We start from the raw sequence: 24,674 nt of genomic DNA, 5'->3' as shown, positions 1-24,674 counted from the left end.
AAATACTACTCAATTAGTATATACACGAGAAGTAGATCCAGATACAAAGAGAATGATTTCATGAGCTAAGAAATGAAAGGAGACTTACGAGGACGGTTGAAGTATCGATGTTCACAGTTGCGGAAGCCATTCGACATAAAGAATTGATCTTTATAGTCGTTGGGATGGCTGGGGAGCTCGATGACCAAGGGGGAGTTCGAGAATCGGGTCAAGTAATAGAACCCATCACCTCGCCCTCGTTTTTCCGGGCTGACCTTGAGGCAGAAAAAATAAAGGATGTTTGCTGGAGTGGGCACCTCCCACTCGTGCTTTAGGAAGAGATACTTCAACCCCGCCAATAGTCGGTATGAGTTCGGGGGAAGCTGAAACGGTGCCAACTTCACATAGTTGAGGAAGTCAACGAAGTACTGGTTCAGAGGAAGGAAGGCCCCCACCTTCAAATGCTCGTCGCTCCTGGCCGCGAAGTCATTCTGGAGAGGTGCGCAACTCCTTTCCCCTTCATACGGAGGTCGGGCTATGAGGACCCCAGACCCGACCTTGATGTTATGGGACAACATTATCTTGTTGACCCTTCCTTGGGTCGTGATCTTGGAGACAATTGTCTTTGCCTCGAAGAATGCGTGAGGACCACAACCTCCTTCTCCACCACATGGCCGAAATGAGGAATAGGAGATTCGGAGGCAATCTCTTTTCCCTTGTGGATTCGTCGAGACGAGGAGCCGGCTGCACTCTTTTTGGGTACGCTCTTCTTGGGTGCCATTAGATCGCTTAGCGAACAAGAACGATGAGTCACTTAGTGGGCGACCTAATATTTTATAAAGACAAAGGCAAGGAAGCATGAAAGGAAGTGATGCTTTTGAAGCCTGAGCTGAGCTAATCTCAGCCTGTTGCGTGACACCACGCGCTACCTACGCTACACGCCTAGGTTTCCCAACAGACCCCTGGCATTCAGGGATCTGTGTGTCAGAAAATCCAGCCACTATAGTCCTTGGGGGCGGTTTAGAGAAAAACCACCCAAGAAGTCGTGTTCCCTAAGCAATCTGATTTCTTTTTGAACCCTAACCTTTCATCTTCTATATACCAAGTGGGTATTTTCTAAAGTTGCCAAAGGTTACCCAAATCTACCCAGAAAATATCATATGTCGTGAATATCATAATTTTAGGAAGGGTTCCAATCCTTCTGTATAAACCTAAAGTTGAAACCTATGTGACAAAAATCAAGCAGACACCCTAATATTGACTACGACAAAGCATGAAAGAGCATGGTAAATAAAATGTAGAAATCTATAAAGAAAGAGCCCATGAGAAGTGATAGGACTTACAGTATGATCGTCAATAGAGGAGGTGTATTTCGTAAGGACTAGAAGACTCACTCCTGAACAGCTGAACGACTGGGTCTCCGAAAGATTTTGGAACAAAGGGCTTTGGGGTTTTTCTTTTCTCTGAGAAGGAAGGAGGTTTGAAAACACAGAAGATGGAAGATGGGTAAAATTTTCGAATGAAAGGTCGTAAACTGTGAAATTGCCATGTCCCTTTTTATACGTAAATAGCATAAAACAACGTGAACCATCCGATCCGGCTAGTTCAAGATCTGAGGGTAGTGTTTCGAAAGGAGAAACGACGGCAAAAAGTCAGCCAGGCCATTATTGCAATCCTCGAAACCCGAACAGACGCCAATCGTAGTGTTCCACATGTCCAATACTCAAGTAGTGGGCAAGCCTGGATAATCGCGACGGAAGTTTAAAAGTCCCCACCGTGTAAGTCAGAAGGTGACGTCAAAAAATACAAGCAGGGACTTGGAGTCAAATAAACGACAGGAAAATAGTACAAAGCTTGAGAAAACGATCTAATGGAAAGTAAAGGACACAAAGAATTATAGCGGTTCGACCCCAGTGATTGGTAATGACCTACGTCCACTTGATACTATTATTAATATTGAGCTTCAAAGGTGTGATCAAAGAACTAGGGTTCTTGAGTTTCGCAGACCTCAGAAGGAGAAAATAATACAAACGATGGATAATAGTAATGCAATTCGGAAAAAGATCAAAAGATCCCCCCTTGAGTTATTTCTTGTATATTTATAGGCTCAAGGAGGGTTACATGAGTCAATTAGTCATATCTTTCCTTAAAAAACGGATCTTCAGGTTATAATGAAGAGATATTCTCGGATATCATTACAACAGTACAGATTTATTCATAAATAAACAGAGTATACGACCAAGCTGGTCGTATATAAAACTTGAACTTCCATATGAAAATATCTCTGGTCGATAGGCGAGCAACATCTCTGCCACATGTCGAAAATTCTTGCCACATCATCAACAACTATTTTTTGGATAAACATTTGCCCCCCAAGATTATTTATTGCGACCAGTAATAAGTAAACTTAGGAAACTAACTTTTCGTATGCCCCACGAAATCTGTCAGAGTCCCTCGCGCATTCTCGAAACGGTGATCTAATCACGTCCAATCACGCCTTTTCGGTTTCCAAGTAATCCATATGATGGCTATTACACTCCCCCATGCCTTGAAAAAGGTAACTCATGATTACCCCTTTTCAACATATCTCAGCCATTATAAATAATCCCCAAATTTGCCTTTTAACTTTTTACTAGCCATTTTCTTGCCAAGAACCTTCAAGAACTCCATCTCAGAGCTCAAAAGTTTCGAAGATCTTCCGTCGCTGTTCTAAGGATCCTCCGTTCGCACGTCCAAAGTCGCTTCATTTTATAACCTCCAACCTTCATCTAGGTAAATTTCTTCAACTTTTAAGCTCTTTGACATGCCATGCCTACTGCTATACGACTGTTTTGAGTTCTGAAATTTTTTGTGTTCTTGGGTAGAAATGCATGAGGATTGTGGGAATGCTTATTGATGCTTGATAGGGTAGTGTAGTTTTGCTCTGTAGGAGTTAGGAGCTAGTTTGATAGTCAAGATCGTAAGTTTAGGGCGTAAAATCGAAGTAAAAATTCGATTTTTAGGCTAGCTAAAAAACTGGGTTTTTCCCGCCCCTTCAGAGTTGAAAAAGCTTTTTTCCAAAAACTTTTTATTTCCGCTTTTTTATCTGTTTTTCAAACTGCTCGCGTAGAACTTAGTGTTTCCGTTAGAATGCTGCTGGTCGTAGACGCGAGCAACGTTATTCCAACTTTCAACATAAGCTCCCAGGTTGTGCATCTTATCTCCTCCTTTCTCTGTTCACAGTTTACATGCAAGATCCGTGGGGAGGAGAAAGACCTATAGACAACGACCTATTGGCTCAACTGCTCGAGGATGAAGAGCAACCATCTTCACTGATTCCTGACATCCCATTCTTTCGTGTCAATCCAAACACTTCACCTGTCCCTGCTCAAAATATGGCTCATGCCAAAACCAAAGCTCAGAAAAAGAAAACCCCCACTCCTTCACATCAGCTTGCTCCTCAAGCTAAAATTCCCTCGACCAATGGTCAAGCTGAAAATGCTCCTAACCCCAACATCCAAAGGCACGCTCGACCCCGACATGCCATTCAGCCAGATGTTGAGTGGCATTTAGTTCCTGAGAGCATAGTGACGATCAAGATGATCGCTAATTATATCAGAAAGTACGGTCTCACGGGGGCGACCCTAGTCAAACCTTACCAAGACCAAAGGGCGAACCTGCTCGGAGGCGCCTTCAGCGCCTGGTCGAGGTTTCACATCGAGGTAGGGGCTACCTTGCCTCTTTACTCATTTTTTCAAGGGGTGGCCAACTATTTCGGAGTTGCCCCTTTTCAAATAATCCCAAACGGATATAGGATGCTCACTGCGCTCTATATCCTGTACAGCCACAAGAAATGGTCCGTGCCAACTCCTCATGAGGTCAACTACTTGCTCGACCTCAAGTCTAACCCCAACCAAGAAGGCACGAGGATTTTTCACTTCTGTCATCAGGAAACCGGGCGCACCTTCCTGACTGACACCACCCATATATCAAATGTGGGGAGGTACTACCAGGAGTACTTCCTCACAACTGACATGATCGCAGACAACCTGGCCTTCGCTTAAGGAGGTAAAATTTCATATCACTGGCTGTTACATCTTCACTTAGTGTTCTCCTCCACATTTTCTTAAACTGTTAATGTCTTCCAGGTCCATGGCTGCGACCAGACCCAACTCCGGACATGGAGTTGAGATCGGCGCTCCTAGTCAGCATGACTGGCATAGAAAAAAGCGTCAAGCATCTGGTTACAAAGGCTAACCTTAGGTTGGTTGGCCTCTTGGCCCCTCATCAGGGCACGAGGGAGCCAACAGCGAGGAGTGCCATTGCCGAGGAGGAACCCGAGCAGCAACCTCCAGCGTCGCCTCCACGAAGGAGACCGACTGGGGTCATGATCAGGGAACCTGTTGGCACTCCTCCAGCAGAGAGGCCCTCGGCCCCCTTGGGGAAAGGAAAAAAGAAGGCCACCGAGCCTGTCGAACACTCGGACGAGTCTTCGGATGATAATGGTACAGTTATTTCACATTTAGATAACTTGCCAATTCCCTGTCACCTATTCGACGGGGACGACAATTTTAAATATGCTCCAAATTTAGGTCCAGACCTCTTCATGTCAAAGAGTGAGTATAAGAATAGTAGAGTCTATAGGATAGCGACCAGTAATAATAGCTCGGGTATTTGACTTTGCAATCTTTCTTTATTTCTTTTCCTGATGTTATATACTTAGTCATTTATGCTATCTCACTATTCGATATTTTCCTTCTTTTTCAGACATGGACTCCGTAAATGTGTTCGATATGTACAACACTCCTGAGGCTGCCGTGGCTCCCCCGAGCAAAAAGAAGACAAGCAAGAGGCACCACGGGGAAAGCAGCAAAGCGCCTCAGGTGAAGAAGCCTCGCAATGCAGGCCCTCCGTTACCACAACTCCATCCTCTCCCCATGAGCAGCAGATTCCTCCTGCTCCAGCTAGATCAACTCCACCTCTCGCGGCCCCGATCGACCAAACTCAGCAGGCCAATCCTGCTTCAACTGGGGGCGACATAATTGGTTGCACCTTTAAATTGGTCAAGGAAAGGGTCACTAAGATTGTGAAGCACGACCGCTGCCGAGAGGCAATGGCTGTGACAGAGGCGATGGATGTTGACCTGATCCTGAATCGCACCCTGAACGAGTTCACCAGTGTAAGTCATATTTTTCTGCGGAAACATGTCTTCTTTATTTTGTAGTTAGTCTAACTTCTACTCCGACTGCAGGCCATGCTGACCCTCACTGTCGGTCGTATCCACTCGGGTGCTGTCACCGAGCAGGCCAGAACTTTGGAGCAACGACACGAGGATGAACTTAAAGCTGCCGAGGCAAAATATGCTGAACAGCTGGCAGTGGTGCTTGAGGAAAAGGCTAAACTGGCTAAGGAGTTGGAGGAGAAGCAGAGGTCTCTGGACAAAGCTCGTGAGCAGAGGGACCAATTTAAGGACTCTAACCACTTTAATTTCCACGTGGCCCAACAGCTCGAGGTGGACTTGATTACGAGCAGGCAGGAGAATACTACCCTGGAGGGCCGGATCGAGGAACTCGAGAAAGCCAACGCCAGCAACTTGGAAAGGTACAAGAGTGCCACTCTTCGATGCTTCTATGATTTCTGGAAGCATAACCAGGGTGCCAACTTTGACTACCTTCCCGAGAATGCGAGAGACGCCGAGCTTGCTCGCTGCGCTGCTTAGCTGGCTGAGGAAGAAAGGTCAAGGGTTCCTACTTCCCCTGAAATCTCGCTGGCCGCTGGGATGGATGAGGCAGACAATGAGGCTGCAGGCATCGTTGATCAAGGCCCTCCTCAAGATCCTTCAGCTGCTTAAGCTTTTTCTATTTATATTTTATCTTTTTAACTACACGACCTACGGGTCGTGATGTAAAGACAATATATTTTTTGTTGCTGCATGGGCAACTTTTACTTTTATTTGAACAATTACATCCGAGCAGCGACTGCTCGCGGTGTAAAAGGATTCATTTTGATATTATAATATATTTGCATATTATTATAACATCTGTTCGCATGACCGAACTTAGCAAGCACTTTGGTTTGATTTAACAAAATAACAAAATTTTGAAAAATACTCTAAGTGCCCTAGCATACTTTCACTTATTTTGCTCATGTGTTTACATACCTTTTAACGATATGCTTTGCTTACTTGTACCTTATATGCCCCCCAAGTGATCGAGGAGCTTTAGGTCCTTGGTCACTTGCCTTGACCAGAACCTATTCGAACATTACTGCTCGTAGCAATATGATTAGAATTATAATACAGCAAAACAACACACGTAATGAGCAAATACTTGTAATAAATACAATAGTTGGAAAGAAATGACTGGCTGAGCACAGTCCCTTTTATTTCTCGTAATAAATGGACTAAACATGTCTGTACGAGTGATCAATAAGATCTTACACTTTTTCAAAACTTGTAAAAAGTAAAATTTATACAAGCCAATTCTTTAAGAAGAATTGTTCATTGGTAATACTTGCGCAGGTGTTCTCCATTCCAATAGCGAGGAACGAGATCTTTGTTTAAGCGTGCAAGTTTATAAGTGCCTGGGTGAAGGACCTCATCAATATGGTATGGCCCTTCCCAATTAGGCCTGAGTACTCCAGCAGCTTGGTCGCGGGTGTTTAGAAAAACTCTTCGGAGTACGAGGTCTCCAACACTGAATTTCCTTTCTCGCACTTTAGAGTTGAAATATCGGACGACCTTTTGCTGGTACGCAGCTACTTGGAGCTGAGCTCGTTCACGCTTCTCATCAATTGAGTCCAAGGATTCCATCAATAGCTGGCTGCTAGAGTCTTTGTCGTATGTCAATCTGCGGTACAAGGGTGGATCTAACTCGACAAGCAACATAGCTTCATACCCGTACACCAAGGAAAACGGGGTATGACCTGTTGCTATTCGGTGGGAAGTTCTGTACGACCAAAGAACTTCAGGCAACTGCTCTGGCCATGCTCCCTTAGCTTCTTCAAGTCTTTTCTTCAGGGTATCCTTCAGCATTTTGTTAACTGCTTCGACTTGCCCATTCGCTTGGGGATGAGCGACTGAAGAAAAGCTTTTGATAATATCATGCCGTTTGCAGAAGTCCGTGAATAGATCACTATCAAACTAGGTGCCGTTATCCGAGACTATCTTCCTTGGTAATCCATAGCGACAAATGATGTTCTTGACTACGAAGTCAAGCACTTTCTTGGTCGTTATGATTGTGAGTGGCTCAGCCTCGACCCATTTGGTGAAGTAGTCGACGGCAAACACTACATACTTTACTCCACCTTTTCCTATAGGCAAAGATCTAATTAGATCTATTCCCCAAACCGCAAAGGGCCATGGACTCTGCATCTGCTTTAACTTGTTGGGAGCTGCCCGTGGGATTTTAGAAAATCTCTGACACTTGTCACATCTCCGCACGAACTCCATTGAGTCTTCGTTCATGGTTGGCCAGAAATAGCCCTGCCTTAGGATCTTTTTTTACAGACTTTGCCCCCCAGCGTGGTCCCCGCAAAAACCTTCGTGCACCTCTTTCATCAACTCTTTGGTTTTCTCCTTTGTAATACATCTGAGGAGTGGCATGGAGTATCCCCTTCGGTACAGGATCCCATCGACCAGGATATACCTAGCAGCTTGCCGCTGAAGGGTCCTGGCTTTGTTTTTTTCTGTTGGTAGTACGCCGCTTGACATATACTCTACATATGGTGCCATCCATGTATCTGCCATCTGGATGACTGGAGTGGTTTCTGCTGCTTGGATGCTTGGTGCCGATAGGCGCTCGACCGGCACTATGCTTAGAGTATCAGCATCCTTTGCACTTGCCAACTTTTCCAAAGCGTCCGCGTTGGAATTCTGATCGCGAGGAACTTGCTGGAGAGTGTATCTGTCGAATTGGGCTAACAGATCCTTTTCTTTGTTCAGATAGGCGGCCATCTTCAAACCTCGCGCCTAGTACTCTCCCAAGATTTGATTCACCACTAGTTGTGAATCGCTATAGATGTCAAGCACTTGTCTGTTCATATCCTTGGCTAACCACAATCCAGCGAGGAGTACTTCATATTCGGCTTCATTGTTAGAAGCAGTGAAGTCAAATCTGATTGCACAGTGAAATCGATGCCCTTCTGGCGTTATCAATATCACTCCTGCTTCTGCGTGGGATTCGTTGGATGAACCGTCTGTAAACAATTTCCAATAGGGTGCTGGGATTTGACACTCAGGCTCGCTGGGCTCTTCAGTCTGCTCGCCACCTGCGAGCTCTATGAATTCGACGATGAAGTCAGCCAAGGCTTGTCCTTTTATCACTGCTCGCAACAAGTAAGATATGTCGAACTGCCCTAGTTCGACTGCCCACGTTAGTAATCTTCCTGCAGCCTCTGGCTTTTGTAGGACTTGTCAAAGAGGCTAGTCAGTTAAGACCGTAATTGGATGAGCTTGGAAGTAAGGCCGCAGATTCCTAGAGGCCAAAACCAAACAATAGGCTAACCTTTCAATGGGGGGATACCTCAACTCTGCTCCGATTAGCCTTTTGCTTACATAATAGACAGCCTTCTGCACACATTCTTCTTCTCTTACTAGAACATCACTAGCAGCGTAGTCCGTGATTGCCAGGTAGATGAACAAAGTTTCTTTATCAACCGGCTTTGGCAAGATGGGTGGTTGCGTCATATGCGTTTTTAGTGCTTGAAAGGCTTGTTCGCACTCATCTGTCCACTCAAATTTCTTATTGCCTCTGAGTAGATTAAAAAATGGGACGCACTTGTCTGTCAATTTCGAAATGAATCTACTAAGAGCAGCAATCCTCCCGGTCAGGCTTTGGACATCCTTAATCTTCACTGGCGACTTCATCTCAATCAGGGCCTTTATTTTCTCGGGATTAGCTTCAATTCCTCTCGAGTTAACTATAAATCCCAAGAACTTTCCCGATCCTACTCCGAAGGAGCATTTAAGGGGATTTAAATTTATCCTATATTTATTCAGGACGTTGAAGCATTCATGAAAATCCCTTACATGCCCTTCTACTTTCTTTGACTTAACCAGCATGTCGTCGACGTAAACCTCCATGATTGTGCCGATCAGCTCCTTAAACATGTGGTTGACGAGTCTCTGGTAAGTCGCACCAGCGTTTTTCAAACCGAAGGGCATCACCTTGTAACAGTAGAGCCATGTATCAGTTCAAAAGCTAGTGTGATCCTCATCAGGGGGATGCATACTGATTTGATTATACCCGGAGTATGCATCCATGAATGAGAGGATCTCATGCCCTGCAGTGGCATCGACCAGCTGGTCGATCCTCGGGAGTAGGAAATAGTCTTTGGGGTAGGCTTTATTTAGGTCTGTAAAATCCATGCACGTATGCCACTTGCCATTCGGCTTGGGCACTAGTACGGGATTAGAGACCCACGATGGATAAAACGACACCCTGATGAACCCATTCTCCTTCAACTTCTCGACTTCCTCCTTCAAGGCCTTTGATCTATCTTTGTCGAGCATCCTTCTTTTTTGTTGCACTGGTGGAAAGCTTTTGTCGATGTTTAGGACATGGATGATGACTGCAGGATCTATCCCGACCATGTCTTTGTGCGACCAGGCAAAGACATCTTGGTTCCTCTTTAAGAACTCCACCAGTGCTTGTTTTGTTGTTGTCTCTAAGTTTTTACCGACTTTCACAACTCTGGTCAGATTTTCCTCATCGAGTTGGACCTCTTCAAGGTCCTCGATGGGTCCCACTTCTTCTTCAAAATCCCCAAAGTGAGGATCTAAGTCTCTGTCCTCACTTTGGGCAACACCCTATTTGGTGAGTATCACTTGAGCGAGCTTGAACATCAGTTTCCATTTGCAACTCCTTTCCGGTGGCATCTCTCGATACACCCTTCTTTGCCTTGGTGATCGAGGCGTTGCAGCACTCCCTTGATTCCCTCTGGTTTCCCAACACGCATCCTACCCCTGCGTCCGTTGGGAATTTCATTGCGAGGTGCCATATAGAAGTGATGGCTTGCAGGTCGACCAGAATTGGTCTCCCTATCACAGCGTTGTACGCTGAAGGACAATCAACTACTATAAAAGTAGTGAGTAATGTCCTGTTAGCAGGTGCAGTGCCTGTTGTGATTGGGAGTCTAATCGACCCTACTAGGGCGAGCCCTTCTCCGGAAAAAACATAAATGGTTTGACTGCATGGCTCCAGGTCTTTCACGGACAACTTCATCCTTTCTAGCGAGGACTTATATAGGATGTTGACCGAACTTCCTGTATCAACCAACACCCTTTTCACCATCATGTTCGCGATCTGTACGTCCACGACTAGCGGATCGGAGTGTGGGAATCGCACGTGCTGGGCATCGTCGTCAGAGAAGGTGATCAGTTCCTCCTCTATTTGAGCCTTTTTTGGTGCTCGATCCTCAACACTCATCATCTCGATGTCCTGGTCGTGGCGCAGGGTTCAAGCATATCGTTCCCTCGCTTTCCCACTATCTCTTGCAAGATGTGGGCCTCCGCAGATGGTGAGTAGGGTACCTGCCATGGGAGCTGGCTGTAAAGGTGGCAAGTGTTGGTGTGCAGGCGCCGACTCGTTGCCACCTTGAGCCTCTCGCTGAGAACCTCCCGCGGCTCGTACATATCTTCTTAAATGTCCCTGTCTTATCAGGAACTCAATTTCGTCCTTCAGTTGGTTACACTCATTAGTGTCGTGCCCGTAGTCGTTATGAAAATGACAGAACTTTGTTGAATCTCTCTTGGAGATATCTTTCCTTATTGGTGCGGGTCGTTTGTAGGGCACGCTCGAGCTTGTCGCCTGGTAGACCTCGGCTCGGCTTTCAACAAGGGCAGTGTAATTGGTGAATCCCAGATCATACTGATTACCTTTGGGGCACTTACTCTCGGAGATCGAGGGTTCGTTGCTCGCCCTCTTTCCACCATTCTTACCATTGCCATTCCCGTTGCCTTTGTCGTTGCCATTGGGCTTCGACCCGTTGGCGGCTTTGGCGGGTTCTTCCTTGGGCCCCTTGTCTTTTGCTGGCGATTTCCCTTCATTGGAATCGCGTCCCCGAGCTTGATGTACCGATCAATCTAAAAACTCATGGGTACTTTTAACCCCATGCTTTCTGAGGCTACGCCAAAGGGGAGAATGGCGCCTAACCCCAGCAGTTAGGGCCATCATCTTGCCTTCATTGCCCACAGTCTTGGCTCCAGCTGCAGCTCGCATGAAGCGCTGAACGTATTCCTTCAAAGGCTCTCCCTCTTTCTAGCGTATCTCGACCAGTTGGTTCGCCTCAGTGGGGTGCACATGACCCGCATAGAATTTTCCGTAAAACTCCTTCACGAACATCTCCCAAGATATTATACTTGCAGGAGGGAAATTAAAGAACCACTCCTAGGTGGCATCAGAAAGTGTCGCTGGGAAGATCCTGCAGCGAGCATCTTCAGAGACTTTCTGAATGTCCATTTGTATCTCAAAATTGTTGACATGAGATACTGGGTCTCCATACCCGTCGAAATTTGGCAGAGTTGGCATCTTGAACTTACTGGGGGTTTCTGCCACAGCAATCCTCTGTACGAAAGGGGTGCCTCTCCTCCGATCGTACTCAATGTGTGATGTTCGCCCCCCGACCAGCTGCTGCACAGCCTGGTTCAGGGCATCAATTTGAGCCTGAACAGCTTCTGGGATTGCTGGGGCATCTGGTGCCGGGGGAATGTACTCATCGTGCCTTTCTCGGCGGTCGTTGAGTACATCCCTCAAATCATCGTCTCTTCGCCGCTGCTCGCTGGCTCTGAGCCGACTAAAGACGTTATTCTGCCTGGGCTGCCCCCCAGCGTTATGACCTGCTGGTCGGTCTTCTCTAGGTGGGGGGCTCCTGCCTCCACCTCTCTCTTCGTTCCTCCGACCAGCATTTCCTCTGCCTGAGTCGGCTTCATTGTAGCCGTGGCCATCTCTGAATTGTGGCTGACTATGGTGCGACCGACTATTCCCTCTGTTGCCTCCTTGGGCTGGCACTTCCCGAGCGTTAGGGGGAGGCCTGCGCTGGTCGATGGGTCCCCGTGCATTGTCATGCCGTGGTGGGCCCCTGACCGCAGAGCCTGTCTCTGAGTTCCTCTTGTTGGCAGAAGGACGCTGCCCCCTGCTCGGTGGATGCGACTCTTCACCCCCTAGGCGTCTAGGGCTGCGGGGCTGTTGCCCGGCCCTATTCTGCCTCGGGCGCAGGGGATTGCCTCGACCAGCCTGAGACGGAGGCTGCATCTCAGGATCCCTAGGTGGGACATCATCCTGAGGCATAGGTGGCTGCTCCGGCCTCTGCGGGTTTATTGGCTGGAGCAGAGGACTAGGATTGGGACCCCTTTGAGGTGGCCCGTTTGGTGGCTGATCTAGCTGGGAAGCTAGCGCGGCCTGATTCCTAGCCAGCTGCATGGCTGCTTCAAGGGTTGCCATGGCATCCCTCTGTTGACGGTCCATCTTCGCCTGCCGCTCGCTCAGCTCCTGGCGCTCTATCTCCCTTTGTTGCGACGCCATTATCTCAGCAACATTCTCTTGATTGGCCCTCAGATTGGCCAACTCATCTTGCAACACCCCCAGTGTTGTCTTCAGGGTCTCAGAATCCAACTCCTCCTCATCAAACTCCAAATGAGGTTCGTCTTCAGCCACATTTAGGGGAGGAGGCTGGGATGGTGCAGCAGCAGCCTGTCCAGTTTTCTTGGTAGTTTTTGCCATTAGATTCTTTGTCAAGCTCTCAATGAAAGCACCATAATTTTGACCCTCATTTTGGTCAACGACACGGAGTCAAATAAACGACAGGAAAATAGTACAAAGCTTGAGAAAACGATCTAATGGAAAGTAAAGGACACAAAGAATTATAGTGGTTCGGCCCCAGTGATTGGTAATGACCTACATCCACTTGATACTATTATTAATATTGAGCTTCAAAGGTGTGATCAAAGAACTAGGGTTCCTGAGTTTCACAGGCCTTAGAAGGAGAAAACAATACAAACGATGGATAATAGTAATGCAATTCGGAAAAAGATCAAAAGATCCCCCCTTGAGCTATTTCTTGTATATTTATAGGCTCAAGGAGAGTTACACGAATCAATTAGACATATCTTTCCTTAATAAACGGATCTTCAGGTTATAATGAAGAGATATTCTTGGATATCATTACAACTGTATAGATTTATTCATAAATAAACGGAGTATACGATCAGGTTGGTCGTATATAAAACTTGAACTTCGCATATGCAAATATTTATGGTCGATAGGCGAGCAGCATCTCTGCCACGTGTCGAAAATTCTTGCCACGTTATCAACAACTATTTTTTTGGATAAACACAGACCATATCTTAGGATAAGTTGTAATATTTATAATTAATGTGGTACAGGTAGCACTCGGGGTTAAGTCGCGTGATAACCCTAAAGCCTATCCAAGGATTTTCTCTATAAATACTAAGATCTTGGATAGGAAAATGTGGGTTTTCTGTAATGCAAAAACTCTGTCAAAATTTAGAGAGAAAAACAATAATATTATAGACTCGTGGAGTAGGTGGATTTTAACCCCCAAACCACGTAAAAAAAGACGAGTGTTCTTGAGAGTTCTTTTCTGGTGCTCTTGAGTATCATTTTCTTATTGCGGTTTATCATTAATCACTAATTCATCTTAGCTATTTTCATAATTTACTGTTGGCGAAAAACTACGTCAACAATAATATCTTATTTTAATTATTTATTTAAGTTTAAGTCATACTTATTATACTTACAATTTACGGTTAAATATAAAAATATTTTGTTAATTATAAAAATATTTTGTTAAAGATCACAAAATAAAGAAAACAATAAGTTAAAATAAAAAATTTCATTTATCTATGCATTTTTTATATAGAAAAGATATATGCAAATTATATAAAAATATTATTTTTGTTTTTTCTCTAGTCGTTAATAGTTATTTTGTTTTAATATTATAGATTCTTCACGTATTTCAAATTTGTGCTGTAATAGATTTTTTCACTTATGATTTCATCGATGTTGTGTTATAATTAGATCTGACGATAGCAAAAAATAATTGTTGGGTTTTGAACAGAACTTTGCTTTTGTATACTTTCTTCATGTCTCCTTTTTTTTGCTTTTGGATTTTTCATAGATGAGTTTACTTGTTAATTACATGTGTTGAGAGAAATGTATAGTAACAATATTCCTATGAAATTGATATTTTTTGTAATTTTTTTTACCAACTACCTTTATAATTTCCAAATTTATCCAATTATAATCAATACTTCGTATAAAAAACTTTAGATTAGAGAATTTTCCATAAAGTTGACATTCAAAATTACCATATATGTTTTAAAACAAAATTGAAAACTTGGTATTCCCAAATAAAACATAAGTGTTTTGAGTGAGGGACATACATACATAACCGATTGAAAAGTGAAGAGGAGGCAGAAGAAGGGAGAGAGAGAGAGAGAGATGTCGTTTACGTTGCGAAGCGTGAAGGTGCCGCCCAATTCAGCGACCCTGGAGGAAGCGAGGCACCATGTCTTCGATTTCTTTAGAACTGCTTGCAGATCCATTCCTTCCATCATCGACATCTACAATCTCGACGACGTCGTCACCGTCTCCCAGCTCCGCTCCACCATCGCCTCTCAGATCCGCAAGAACTCTCACTCTACCAATCCCAAGGTCTCCTTCTCTCCCTCTTTCTCTCCTTCATTCATTACCCACCTCCTGTTTTCCCTTGTTAGCTTTATCCAGTGCCTAGGGCTTACTCAGACTACCTTTCTGGGTATTTTTATTCCTAGTTTTGCTATGTTTCTGTTTAAGCCTATAAACTGTTTGCCGAAGTGCTTGTTAAAATAAATTCCGGAATACCATGTTTATCAACGAAGACTAGGAGAATGTAGTGACAATATGTTCTTTCTATTGTCTAATAATGTTTAGTGAGAATATAGTGTAGCATTTGGTAATAGGAGGAGAAGGTTTTTCAGTTTTTCGCTGTATTTCAATTTGAGCAATTACCCTTTTTTTTTGTTGGTTTTTATTCTTAGGTTTCTAAACAATTGTGAACGCAATAGCATAGCCAACTTAAGACTATCACTATGTTTAAGTTTAAGGTTCGTGTTTATGGTTAAATTTCATTACTTGTAGCTTGTTCTAGTTGCTCTCGAAATTGCAATGATAATCCGTTTGGAAATGAAACAATTCCCGCAGAGACAGCTGGAATTTGTAGTGAGAAGCTATATAGTTTTTCTGAAATTTTAGGGGGGCTAAGATGCCCTTTTTCTTAATTTGAGGATTTTTTTTAATGAAAATAACAAAGTAAAAATATAAATTGAGGTCAGCCGTGCTACCACCAACTCGGCTCCATGCTTGAATCCCCACCGTTGCACTTGTGATAACTAATGATGCAATGTTCTTGCTCGACCTTCTAATTATTGTATTAATAACCTACTTAGCGCATGTTTGGAATGCTGGATAAACTAAGTGATTAGGATAAAAGTAAATTTAATCACCTTGGCCTATCTTTCACTTAGAAGCAGATAGCACAGCAATCCTGTTGGCTATAGCAACTCTCCAGCTGATGATTCTTCTACTTTTTCTTTTTGGCTAAACACTTTAATTTCTTTTTCTTTTTACTAATTTTAATTAACAAAATTTATGCATTTATTGCATTATGCCTTGCACAGGATCTCATTTGTATTAGTTAAACAAAAATAGAATCCTGTTGTTTAATATGCCCAACACAGGATAGTAGCCTTGGGGAACCAATTTTTAGGACTAGAGTAAGCCTACATTTTTTGTGTTATAATTTTACGGTGGTTCATATGTTGGTACATGTACAAGGGTTGAACCTGTAGCCACAATCATATCTATGATTATCGCCAAGAACTACTGTTTCTTTTGAGGATACCTCATCTCTCTTCCTGTAAATGCCTTTTTGATATTCAATGAGATTTCATTCTCTAAAAATAAAGCTATATGAGCAACACATTGATGATCAGTCAATTTAAGGTGGAATCCATTTAAATGGGACTTAATAGAAGACGAACCTATATTTCATTAGTTAAATCTATATAATATTGAGTTATGTTCTCTAGTAAAATTTACCCTGACGTTTTATGGAAAAATTTGCATCGGGGTAGTATTCGGTTTTTGGAGAATTTATGGGTGGGGGATTTGACTTTTGGCTGATAGATTTGCTTGATTGTATAGAATTGCGAACTCCAAAGAATGACATTATAGGACTGTTAAGAGAAAATAAGGATATGAGTAGGTCTAGGGGTTTGTCATGGAATTTAAAGTTTATTAGAAACATGAGAGAGAGGTTTTACAAGTTTCAGATTTGATAATGATGTTGGATTCTTTTAAATGTTGCCCTTTTGTTGTTGACAGTAGGATTTGGAGTTTAGATGGCAGGGAGGTGTCTTCATGTAAATCTACTTTTAAGAAGTTAAACAAATTGGAGGGGTCTGACCATTTTAATTCGTGTTCAAAAGTGACGGTATTTGGGTGGTTAACAGTCCTGAATAAATTGAATACCAATGATAATTTATAGCAACACAAGCCATATCTACTGATTTCTCTCTCTCTCTATCCCTCTCTCTGAAAAGTAAAAAACATTTGTTTTTAATATAGTGGAAATACAAGGAGATGCAGTTTTTCAGCATACAACCAGATTTACTACCCTTCACATCGAAGTGTAATAAATCTGTACAGCGTTGAGGCAAGCACCACAACAAATTAAAACCTATGAGCACTTTAAACCATAGATCAAACACAAACTGGTAGTGTAAAAATAGGTGTTCTTTGATCTCGTTATCTGCTTTACATAAGACACCATAGCAAGAAGCCACCCGAAAACCCTGACTTTGAAAGGAATGGAGCTCTTCCAAATAGTCCTTGTCCAATCTAGACTTTGATGGGGGGTTTTCCGAAATATAAGGTGTTTCAAATGCAGATTTGCATGAGAATATTTCAGATTGGTCTCTCCTAGCCAAACTCTTCTACCTTCTAGGATGATGCAGAAAGACCTATTCCTCAATCTGCTCAGCAGCTCAATAAGACTGGGGACTTGTATATTTCTCCTAATTGGTGCGTTTTATGCAAATAGAACTTGGAGTTAAGTGATCATCTATTTTTACATTGTTCCTTCACTGGAGGATGTTTGGGCAAAATTTATACAACAAATGGGTATACGAAGTGGAGGGTATAGGGAGGAAAGGGGATGTTTGGGAAGAAGGAAAGGGATGTTTGGAAAGAATGAAACAGTGTGGAATTTGAGTACACTTGCTTTGGGCCATATGATTACAGAGAAATAATAGATCTTCAATGATATGATACTGAAGCAGGTGCTCTTTGTGATGGAGTAAAGTATATTTGGGATTAAGTATCAGGTGGCTGTATGGATTTTCAACACTAGGGATTTCAATGTTTTCCCTTTTTCCATGCTACTCAATGAGTGGTCATTATGGTTGTCATTCGATAATTAGCTACTTTTTCTTTACTGGAATCTAAATAGTTTCTAGGCTGTAATTTGGATGATATTGTATTATTAACAAGATATTTTTCTTATACACATAAAAAAATAAAAAAGAAGTTGAAGAAGAAAAATGGGAACATGCTTGCTAATTTTTCAGTGTTAGTTATTATCAACTTTCAACTTGGTAATGGTATAAATTTGCAGGTGATTGATATGCTTCTCTTCAAGGCAACAGAAGAGTTGAATAACATCCTGGAGCATGCAAAGCAGCGGCACCACCTCATCGGACAGTATGTGGTTGGTCAGCATGGGCTAGCTCAGGATTTGAACTTCAAGGACCAGGCCACTTCTCCTTTCCTCACAAATTTTTATAAGAGCAACTACTTTTGAACAACTTCCTTTCTTACTGTTGTTCATCCATGGGATTTTTTTCTTTCGGGAGTGAAGTTCCTAAATAAAGATGCCCTTGAAATTGCTTTTGTATATTTCTGGTGAACAAAGACCTTTCAATCTTTTTTTTTGGTGGTCTCTAAGTGAAACCATATCTTTATATTTCATGAAACCCTTTTCCTTTATTACAACGCAACCATTTTTCGTCTTCATAATTTTCCAAGTCACATGCACTTGCATTTGATGCTGCTGATTCTTCTATTTAGGTCTAGGTTTTTTTTATTTTATTTTTTATTATGTGAAGGAACGCCTAATGGTGGGATTAAATTATTAGTTGATTTCTAGTTAGTTATCCGAGAGTGTGAGCTCCAATTCTATTGCAATGTCGACTTTGGTAGTAGTTTTGAGATTATATAAAATTGGGAATTTACTCATTTGGTATCCTATATTTTTGCAAAGTGCTATTTTGATACTCTCTATTTTCAATAATGCTTATATGGTACTCTGTATTTTAAAATTATACATATTTGATATTCTAGATTCAGATTTGATATATAAAATTTTGTCAATATGATCAAACTGTCATCGGTTATATGTAATTAAGTAATTAAATTTAAATTTGGAACTTACATAATTGACAGCAGTTTGATTAAATTGGTAAAATTTTATTAATTAAATTTGAGTTTAGGGTACCAAATATGTACGATTTTAAAATACATGGTACCATATGAGCATTATTAAAAATAGAGGGTACCAAAATAATACTTTGCAAAAACACATGGTACCAAATGGTTACCTACCCTATAAAATTATACCTTATGGGTAGACTCATATTTTACGCCAAAATTTACTCTATTAGATGAAGTTGAATTCAATGGTCACGATCAAAGCATATTAATAAGAATGTAAATTCTCGTAATGATTATTTTTAATCACGTTTTTTAATACATAAAGGTCTTATACCTTTTTGTACTTTCTGTTTTGTCTCATTATCGATTTGGACTCTGTGTTTTGACAAATTATTTTTTGGACCTTATGTTTTGTAAAATGGTTAAAATAGAATCATAAACCCGATTTTGGTCAATGTTTTCTCAATTAAAATCACAAATAATTTACCAAATTAACAATTCATAACAAAAATAAAATCATTCTACTTAAAAACTGTATTGTTATATTCAATTTTTTCTTCTTCAAAATTGAGTTTAAGGTTCTATTTTAACTATCTTACAAAACATAGGGTCCAAAAAGTAATTTGTCAAAACACAGGGTCCAAACAAATAATGAGACAAAACATAAGCTCCAAAAAGGTATAAACCCATACATAAATATATTGCAATTCTAATTTTTTTTATTTGACGGTGTACAATATAGTTATAAGAGACTTCTCATAAATTTTTAAGAAATTCTGAATAATTTAGAATGTTGAAATCAAGATTCAAACAACTTGTTGCACGAAGTTTGTTTCAATATTTATACGTGCGTGCAATAGACTATTTAAAAATCCTGAATTCGACACAATTTTCTGAAAAATTTGTGAGGTCTCATGTAATTGCATTGTACTCTGTCATGTAAAATAATAGAGATACAACTTATTTATATATTGAAAATACTAAGAATACATATCGATAGTGATTATTTTTAATTACTACCCAAATTATTATATATATATACTAGGTGCAAGCAACTTGCAATGTATGTTTGCTTATTTTTATTTAGAAAATTTATTAATTGTTTTGATTATATTTTGATGGTGGTATTTTAAAAAAAATATATTGTATATAAAAAAATGACATAAACTTATTAAAAAAAATTGAACCAAAACATTGTCTATCGTTTTTTTTTTTAGAAAAATAATATGATAACATTTTAGATCACAAACTACCCTATTCAAGGTACAAAATATTAATGATATTATTTAAAGCATACCTTAATGATTGGAGATAGGGTTGACAATTCATGTAAACAAGTCAGATTTGTGTTGACACGATTAAGGTAAACACGAACATGACCTGATTATTAAACATGTCAAAAACACGAACACGACACGATTATTAAACGGGTCAACACAACACGAACACGATTATGACACGATTAATGTGTCATGACACAACATGAAATTGACACAATTAATCATAACTATATGAAAAAAAATCATAAAACCTATGATAATTATTCATTTTATCGTGTTGCCACGATTATTAAACGGGTTAACACGATTATGACACAGCATGATTATTAAACGTGTCAAAAACTTAAACATGAACACGATTATTAAGCATGTCACCTAAACCCATTTATTTTTGTGTCGTGGCCCAAATTGCAACCCCTAATTGGAGAAGAAGCTTGTTTATTCTTGATTGAAGAGAAATGTTATTCTAATTTTTTTTATGTAGTTACACAATCATTCTATTTGTACACATATGACACCTATATATAATGTATTTATAATATTTTTTGTTTTTTAATATGAATGTATATTTATATACGTTAGATTAAGTAATAAAAAATAAGTAGCATGTTTTCTTTCTAAATATAAATAATAAATTTTTTAATAAAAATAAAAATTATGTATTATATATTATTATAATAACGATAATATATAACATTTGAATTTATATTAATATAATTATGAAATATGTTATTTCAGGTATTTCTCGGGGATAATCTCACGTCAGCAATCCTAAACACATGACCTCATGCTTTCCGAGGAATCCTCAGGAAGTGATGCCACGTCAACTGTCTTCAAGAAAGTCATCTTAATCCTCTCGAGTAATTACGTCCTCGAGAAGAGAGCTCGAAAGAAGAAATTAACACCCAAGAGCTCTCAAGATAGAACTTTATGGAAAGTCTACCGAAGTACTCAGGAAGAAATGTTTATGTTAACCCCTTGGGCTTGGAGAGCCCGAGAAGCTTCCTCAAGAAACAGATCAATGGATTTCCGGAAGGCCCGAGGACCATAGGAGACACACTCAGAACGAACTTCACCCTCAAGGTGGTCCCCCCTTCACTTTTCCGTTAGGATTTTGGGGACCATACCTTTATCACAAAGAAATGTTCCAGAATTTATTGCTGCCCAGTCGACCTCACTGCTCGTCAACGTGTGTTAGGTATCTTATGCATAACTCCCACTTAATTAGGGCATTAATGTAGACACTTCATCTTAATTATTCGGTCTTACTCCCTCCATGCCGCCTATAAATATAGCATGAATGAGTCATTTGTAGGGATCCAAAAAGAACCCTATTTTTTTTACTCCCATTTTTTCCTTAGAGCAAGACTATCCTCTCCTCAAGTTGTAAAACTTTAAAAGGCTTGTGATTTCGACAAACCTTCTTCAATACAAGTGGCTCGTGGACTAGGCATCGTTAATAGCCGAACTATGTAAAAAAGCTTACTGGCTCTTTTATCATTTTTCTACAAGCTTTCCTCTTAGCTTGATGGTTGATGGAAATTTGGGTCAACATTTTGGTGCTTTCATTGAGAGCTGTAGAAAGCTAAAGAAATCTCGACTATGGTGGATACCAGAAACCGGTCTCAAGTACAACCTAATCCTACTCTACGTGAGGAGCAACGCAATGATCTCCCTCCCGTCATGGATCCCTCGGCCGCAGAGATGGATGAACACTCTCAGGATGAGGAATATTATCATGACAATGAATATGACGGTTACGAACCAGAAGATGGTTTTGAAGCCGACGAAGATTACCTTCCAGAGGACGATATCTCCAGCATTGCTCATCCCCAACAGACAAATAACACAGAGGAAATCGACCTCTGAAATCAAGTATTTGCCCAACAAGCTGAGTTGGAAGCCCAAATGACCAATATGGATACTTTAATGGAGATTATGAATGTCGTATGAGCTGCCCTCACGATCCAAGAACTCCTTGTTGACCCACCTACACAAGAAGCTCCCCAAGGGCAACAAGTACCCCCAATGCTCCCTCCAGTCCTGAATGCTAGATGAAGTGGAGCTTAGAGGGGTCGGCTAGTTCCTCGAGAACCTGTGAAAGTACCTAAGAATCCAGTACCCCCTCAAAGACCACCACAGGGAGTATGAAGAACGATTGACGTGTGATAAGGAAATCAGGCATTTGCGCACAACCCTCAGTTGCCTCGGGGAAACCCAAGACTAGGGGCTCGCAGGAACGACCGAGCTCCCCCGCCACATCCAAACATCAACATATTCATCAATAATGATTACATGCATGATGAAAACTTTGGTGATGAGGAGCCATATGTTCTCAAGAACCCAGACCTCCAAGAAGATTTAAACGCTTGACGAAGAAGGGCTCAGCCATGAAATGTCATTGGAAATGGGTACGAGTAGCTCGATCTGCACGACGGCTTGAACACACGTAGGTAATGGGCCATACTCAATGACAGCCACAATTTTAGGCTTGAGCAGCCCGACCTCCGAGATGATTTAAATGCTCAGAGACAGGCGAATAAGCATGAGGCTCAATCACTTGGTGAATGATCCAGTCGTTGCCGAGCTTGCGCAGTTGCGACAACCGATGGATCGGTTCTTAAAACACTAAGGACATCACTTGGACTTTGATGAGGAGGGAGGAAAGCCTTGTGCTCGCCACTTAATTGAGGCAAATATGCCTTTCGGTTTTAGGATGCCAGCAATAAATTCCTATGATAGAACTACTGATTGTACTAACCATTTGGCCAGGTTTCACAGACAGATGACAGTACATAAGGTGTCTGAAAATGCACGATGCACCTGTTTCTCGTTAACTCTTACAAGAGAAGCTAGTGAACGATTTAAGAAATATAAACCATGGACTATATATTATTGGTCCCAGCTGTCGTTGGAAGAGGAAGTTTATAGCCGCAAGGAAAGTTAGTTTTGAGGTCAACGTACTAGTTAACATAAAACAAAGGCCTGACAAGACCCTGAAATAATACATTAATCATTTCAACTAAGAGGTCGCTCGCACCAAACATGTAGAAAATGACCAACAGTTAATGGCTTTACAGGCAGATATCCTTCCTATGAGCCCCTTATGGGACGATTTGCAAAGGAAGGGTTGTCATCGATTAGATGACTTTGCCAGGCGAGCCCAAGAGTTCATTAACTGGGAAGATGCTCGAATAGATTAGTCAAGGGCCGAACACCATACTAGGGCCCTCGACGACAATTCTGGGTTACTTCTCGGGTCCCTAGTACAGTCACGTATTAAATTTATTGTTATTTTTGTATTAATTAATTTTTTTTTCATTTAACGTATTTTGTTTATCCAAACATATATGTAATGTTGAAATAAGACATAAATATACATATTTTCTTATTTTTTCCTTTATAATTTTTTTAATGAGAAATTACTTATTTTAGTTGCTCTAGTCATTAATTAAATAATATGTATTTATATATAACTTTTTGTTGGCTTTATTTTTTAAAATTAAATAATTAAAATTTGATCAAATAAACTTTTTAAATTCATAGTTTTAATTTATAATTTTTTTAATATGTTATTATATTGAAATTTATAGACATTTTTTTCTAAAATAAAATTAGAAAAAATATTTAATTTTAAAACTAGAATGCACCATATCTTTATGTATAAAAGTGTGTATCTAACGGATTTTTGGTTTAACAGTTTTGGTATTTTTTTTAAAATAAAATTTATCTTATTTAAAAAAAAAAAACTATAGACAGTATTTTGGTTTAATTTTTTTTAATATTTTTATGTGATTCTTTTATAATGTATGGTAGTTTATTTATTTAAAATTTATATGACAATTAAAAAAACATAATAAAAATTAATTAATATATATTTTTTAAATAAAATTAAGTAAATGTATATTGTATGTTGCTTTTATCGTATATATATATATCATATACTTGTATTGTTCGAAATCCTATATTTATATACAAATATTAAATTGTCATATTGATTATTTAAGATTTTCAATTACCATATTTAGTGTAAAAACTCTATAAGAAATATACTAGTTTATGATAATAACGTTTTTTAAAATATCATTTTATGGAAATTCGATTATATACACTTTTGTCCGTGTTTTTACTGAGTGATACGTGACACACTTTAAGGGGATTAAGATTCCACGTAAGCTGATTGTAACGACCCAAATGTTCAAGACTCAATAATGTGGAAATATAAACATTTTCATTTAACAAAATGTCTCAAAAGCACGTATAAAAAAAAACTTTTTAAAAGTCGTATGACCATACTTAACATTTCATGCAAACATAATTTATACAGAGTAAAGTAAGCCTAGTTTATGAAAATAACACAACATTTCCAAAAACAAAACGACTTCCCAAAAGGTTGGTCCACATATTCATTCACAAGGTAGACTTCAGCGCTCACTGCTCTGCCTTGCCCTTGTACTTACCTACAACAGGAAACAACTAGGTAAGCGAAAACGCTTAGTAAGTTCAACTTTAAAACAAAAGCATGCAGAGAAGACAGGTGGTCACTGACCAAGTTACTGTCCACAGATAACAATAGCTCACAAAAATTAGGGTTCCGGATCCATCAAGACCCTACGCATTCAATTTCAAGAACGCAAAAGCGTCCTGGCAAACTTATGGTCATGCTTGATAACCAATGACAAACTATTTCATATAAACAAACAAATCCCTAAACTCAAAAAATCCTAGAGTAAGCAGATATAATATATCACAACTATTTCATATAAACAAATAAATCCTTGCACTCAGAAAATCTCAGAGCAAGTAGATATAATATATCACAACAATTATTCGAGACCAACACTCGACAATTTCCAACAATTCGGGCATATCATGCCCTCCAGCATAAATGCTAAGTTGTAAGAGAGAAACGAGTCTCAACACTATGATCTAGCCAATAAATATCCCC

General features: G+C 40.4%; 1 protein-coding gene across 1 annotated transcript; it reads left to right on the top strand.

Annotated features, from left to right (window-relative positions):
* The first annotated feature begins 14,327 nt into the window (after positions 1-14,327).
* LOC133798693 (NADH dehydrogenase [ubiquinone] 1 alpha subcomplex subunit 6) lies at positions 14,328-18,008 on the top strand. Its single transcript, XM_062237129.1, has 2 exons — positions 14,328-14,630; positions 17,632-18,008. Exons 1-2 carry the CDS (start codon positions 14,418-14,420, stop codon positions 17,815-17,817), a joined length of 399 nt encoding a protein of 132 aa, XP_062093113.1. The 5' UTR covers positions 14,328-14,417; the 3' UTR covers positions 17,818-18,008.
* The last annotated feature ends 6,666 nt before the right edge of the window (positions 18,009-24,674 follow it).

This window comes from Humulus lupulus, chromosome 8, assembly GCF_963169125.1.
Source record: "Humulus lupulus chromosome 8, drHumLupu1.1, whole genome shotgun sequence".
Classification (NCBI taxonomy): domain Eukaryota; kingdom Viridiplantae; phylum Streptophyta; class Magnoliopsida; order Rosales; family Cannabaceae; genus Humulus; species Humulus lupulus.
This window is presented reverse-complemented; position numbering and strand designations above follow the sequence as displayed.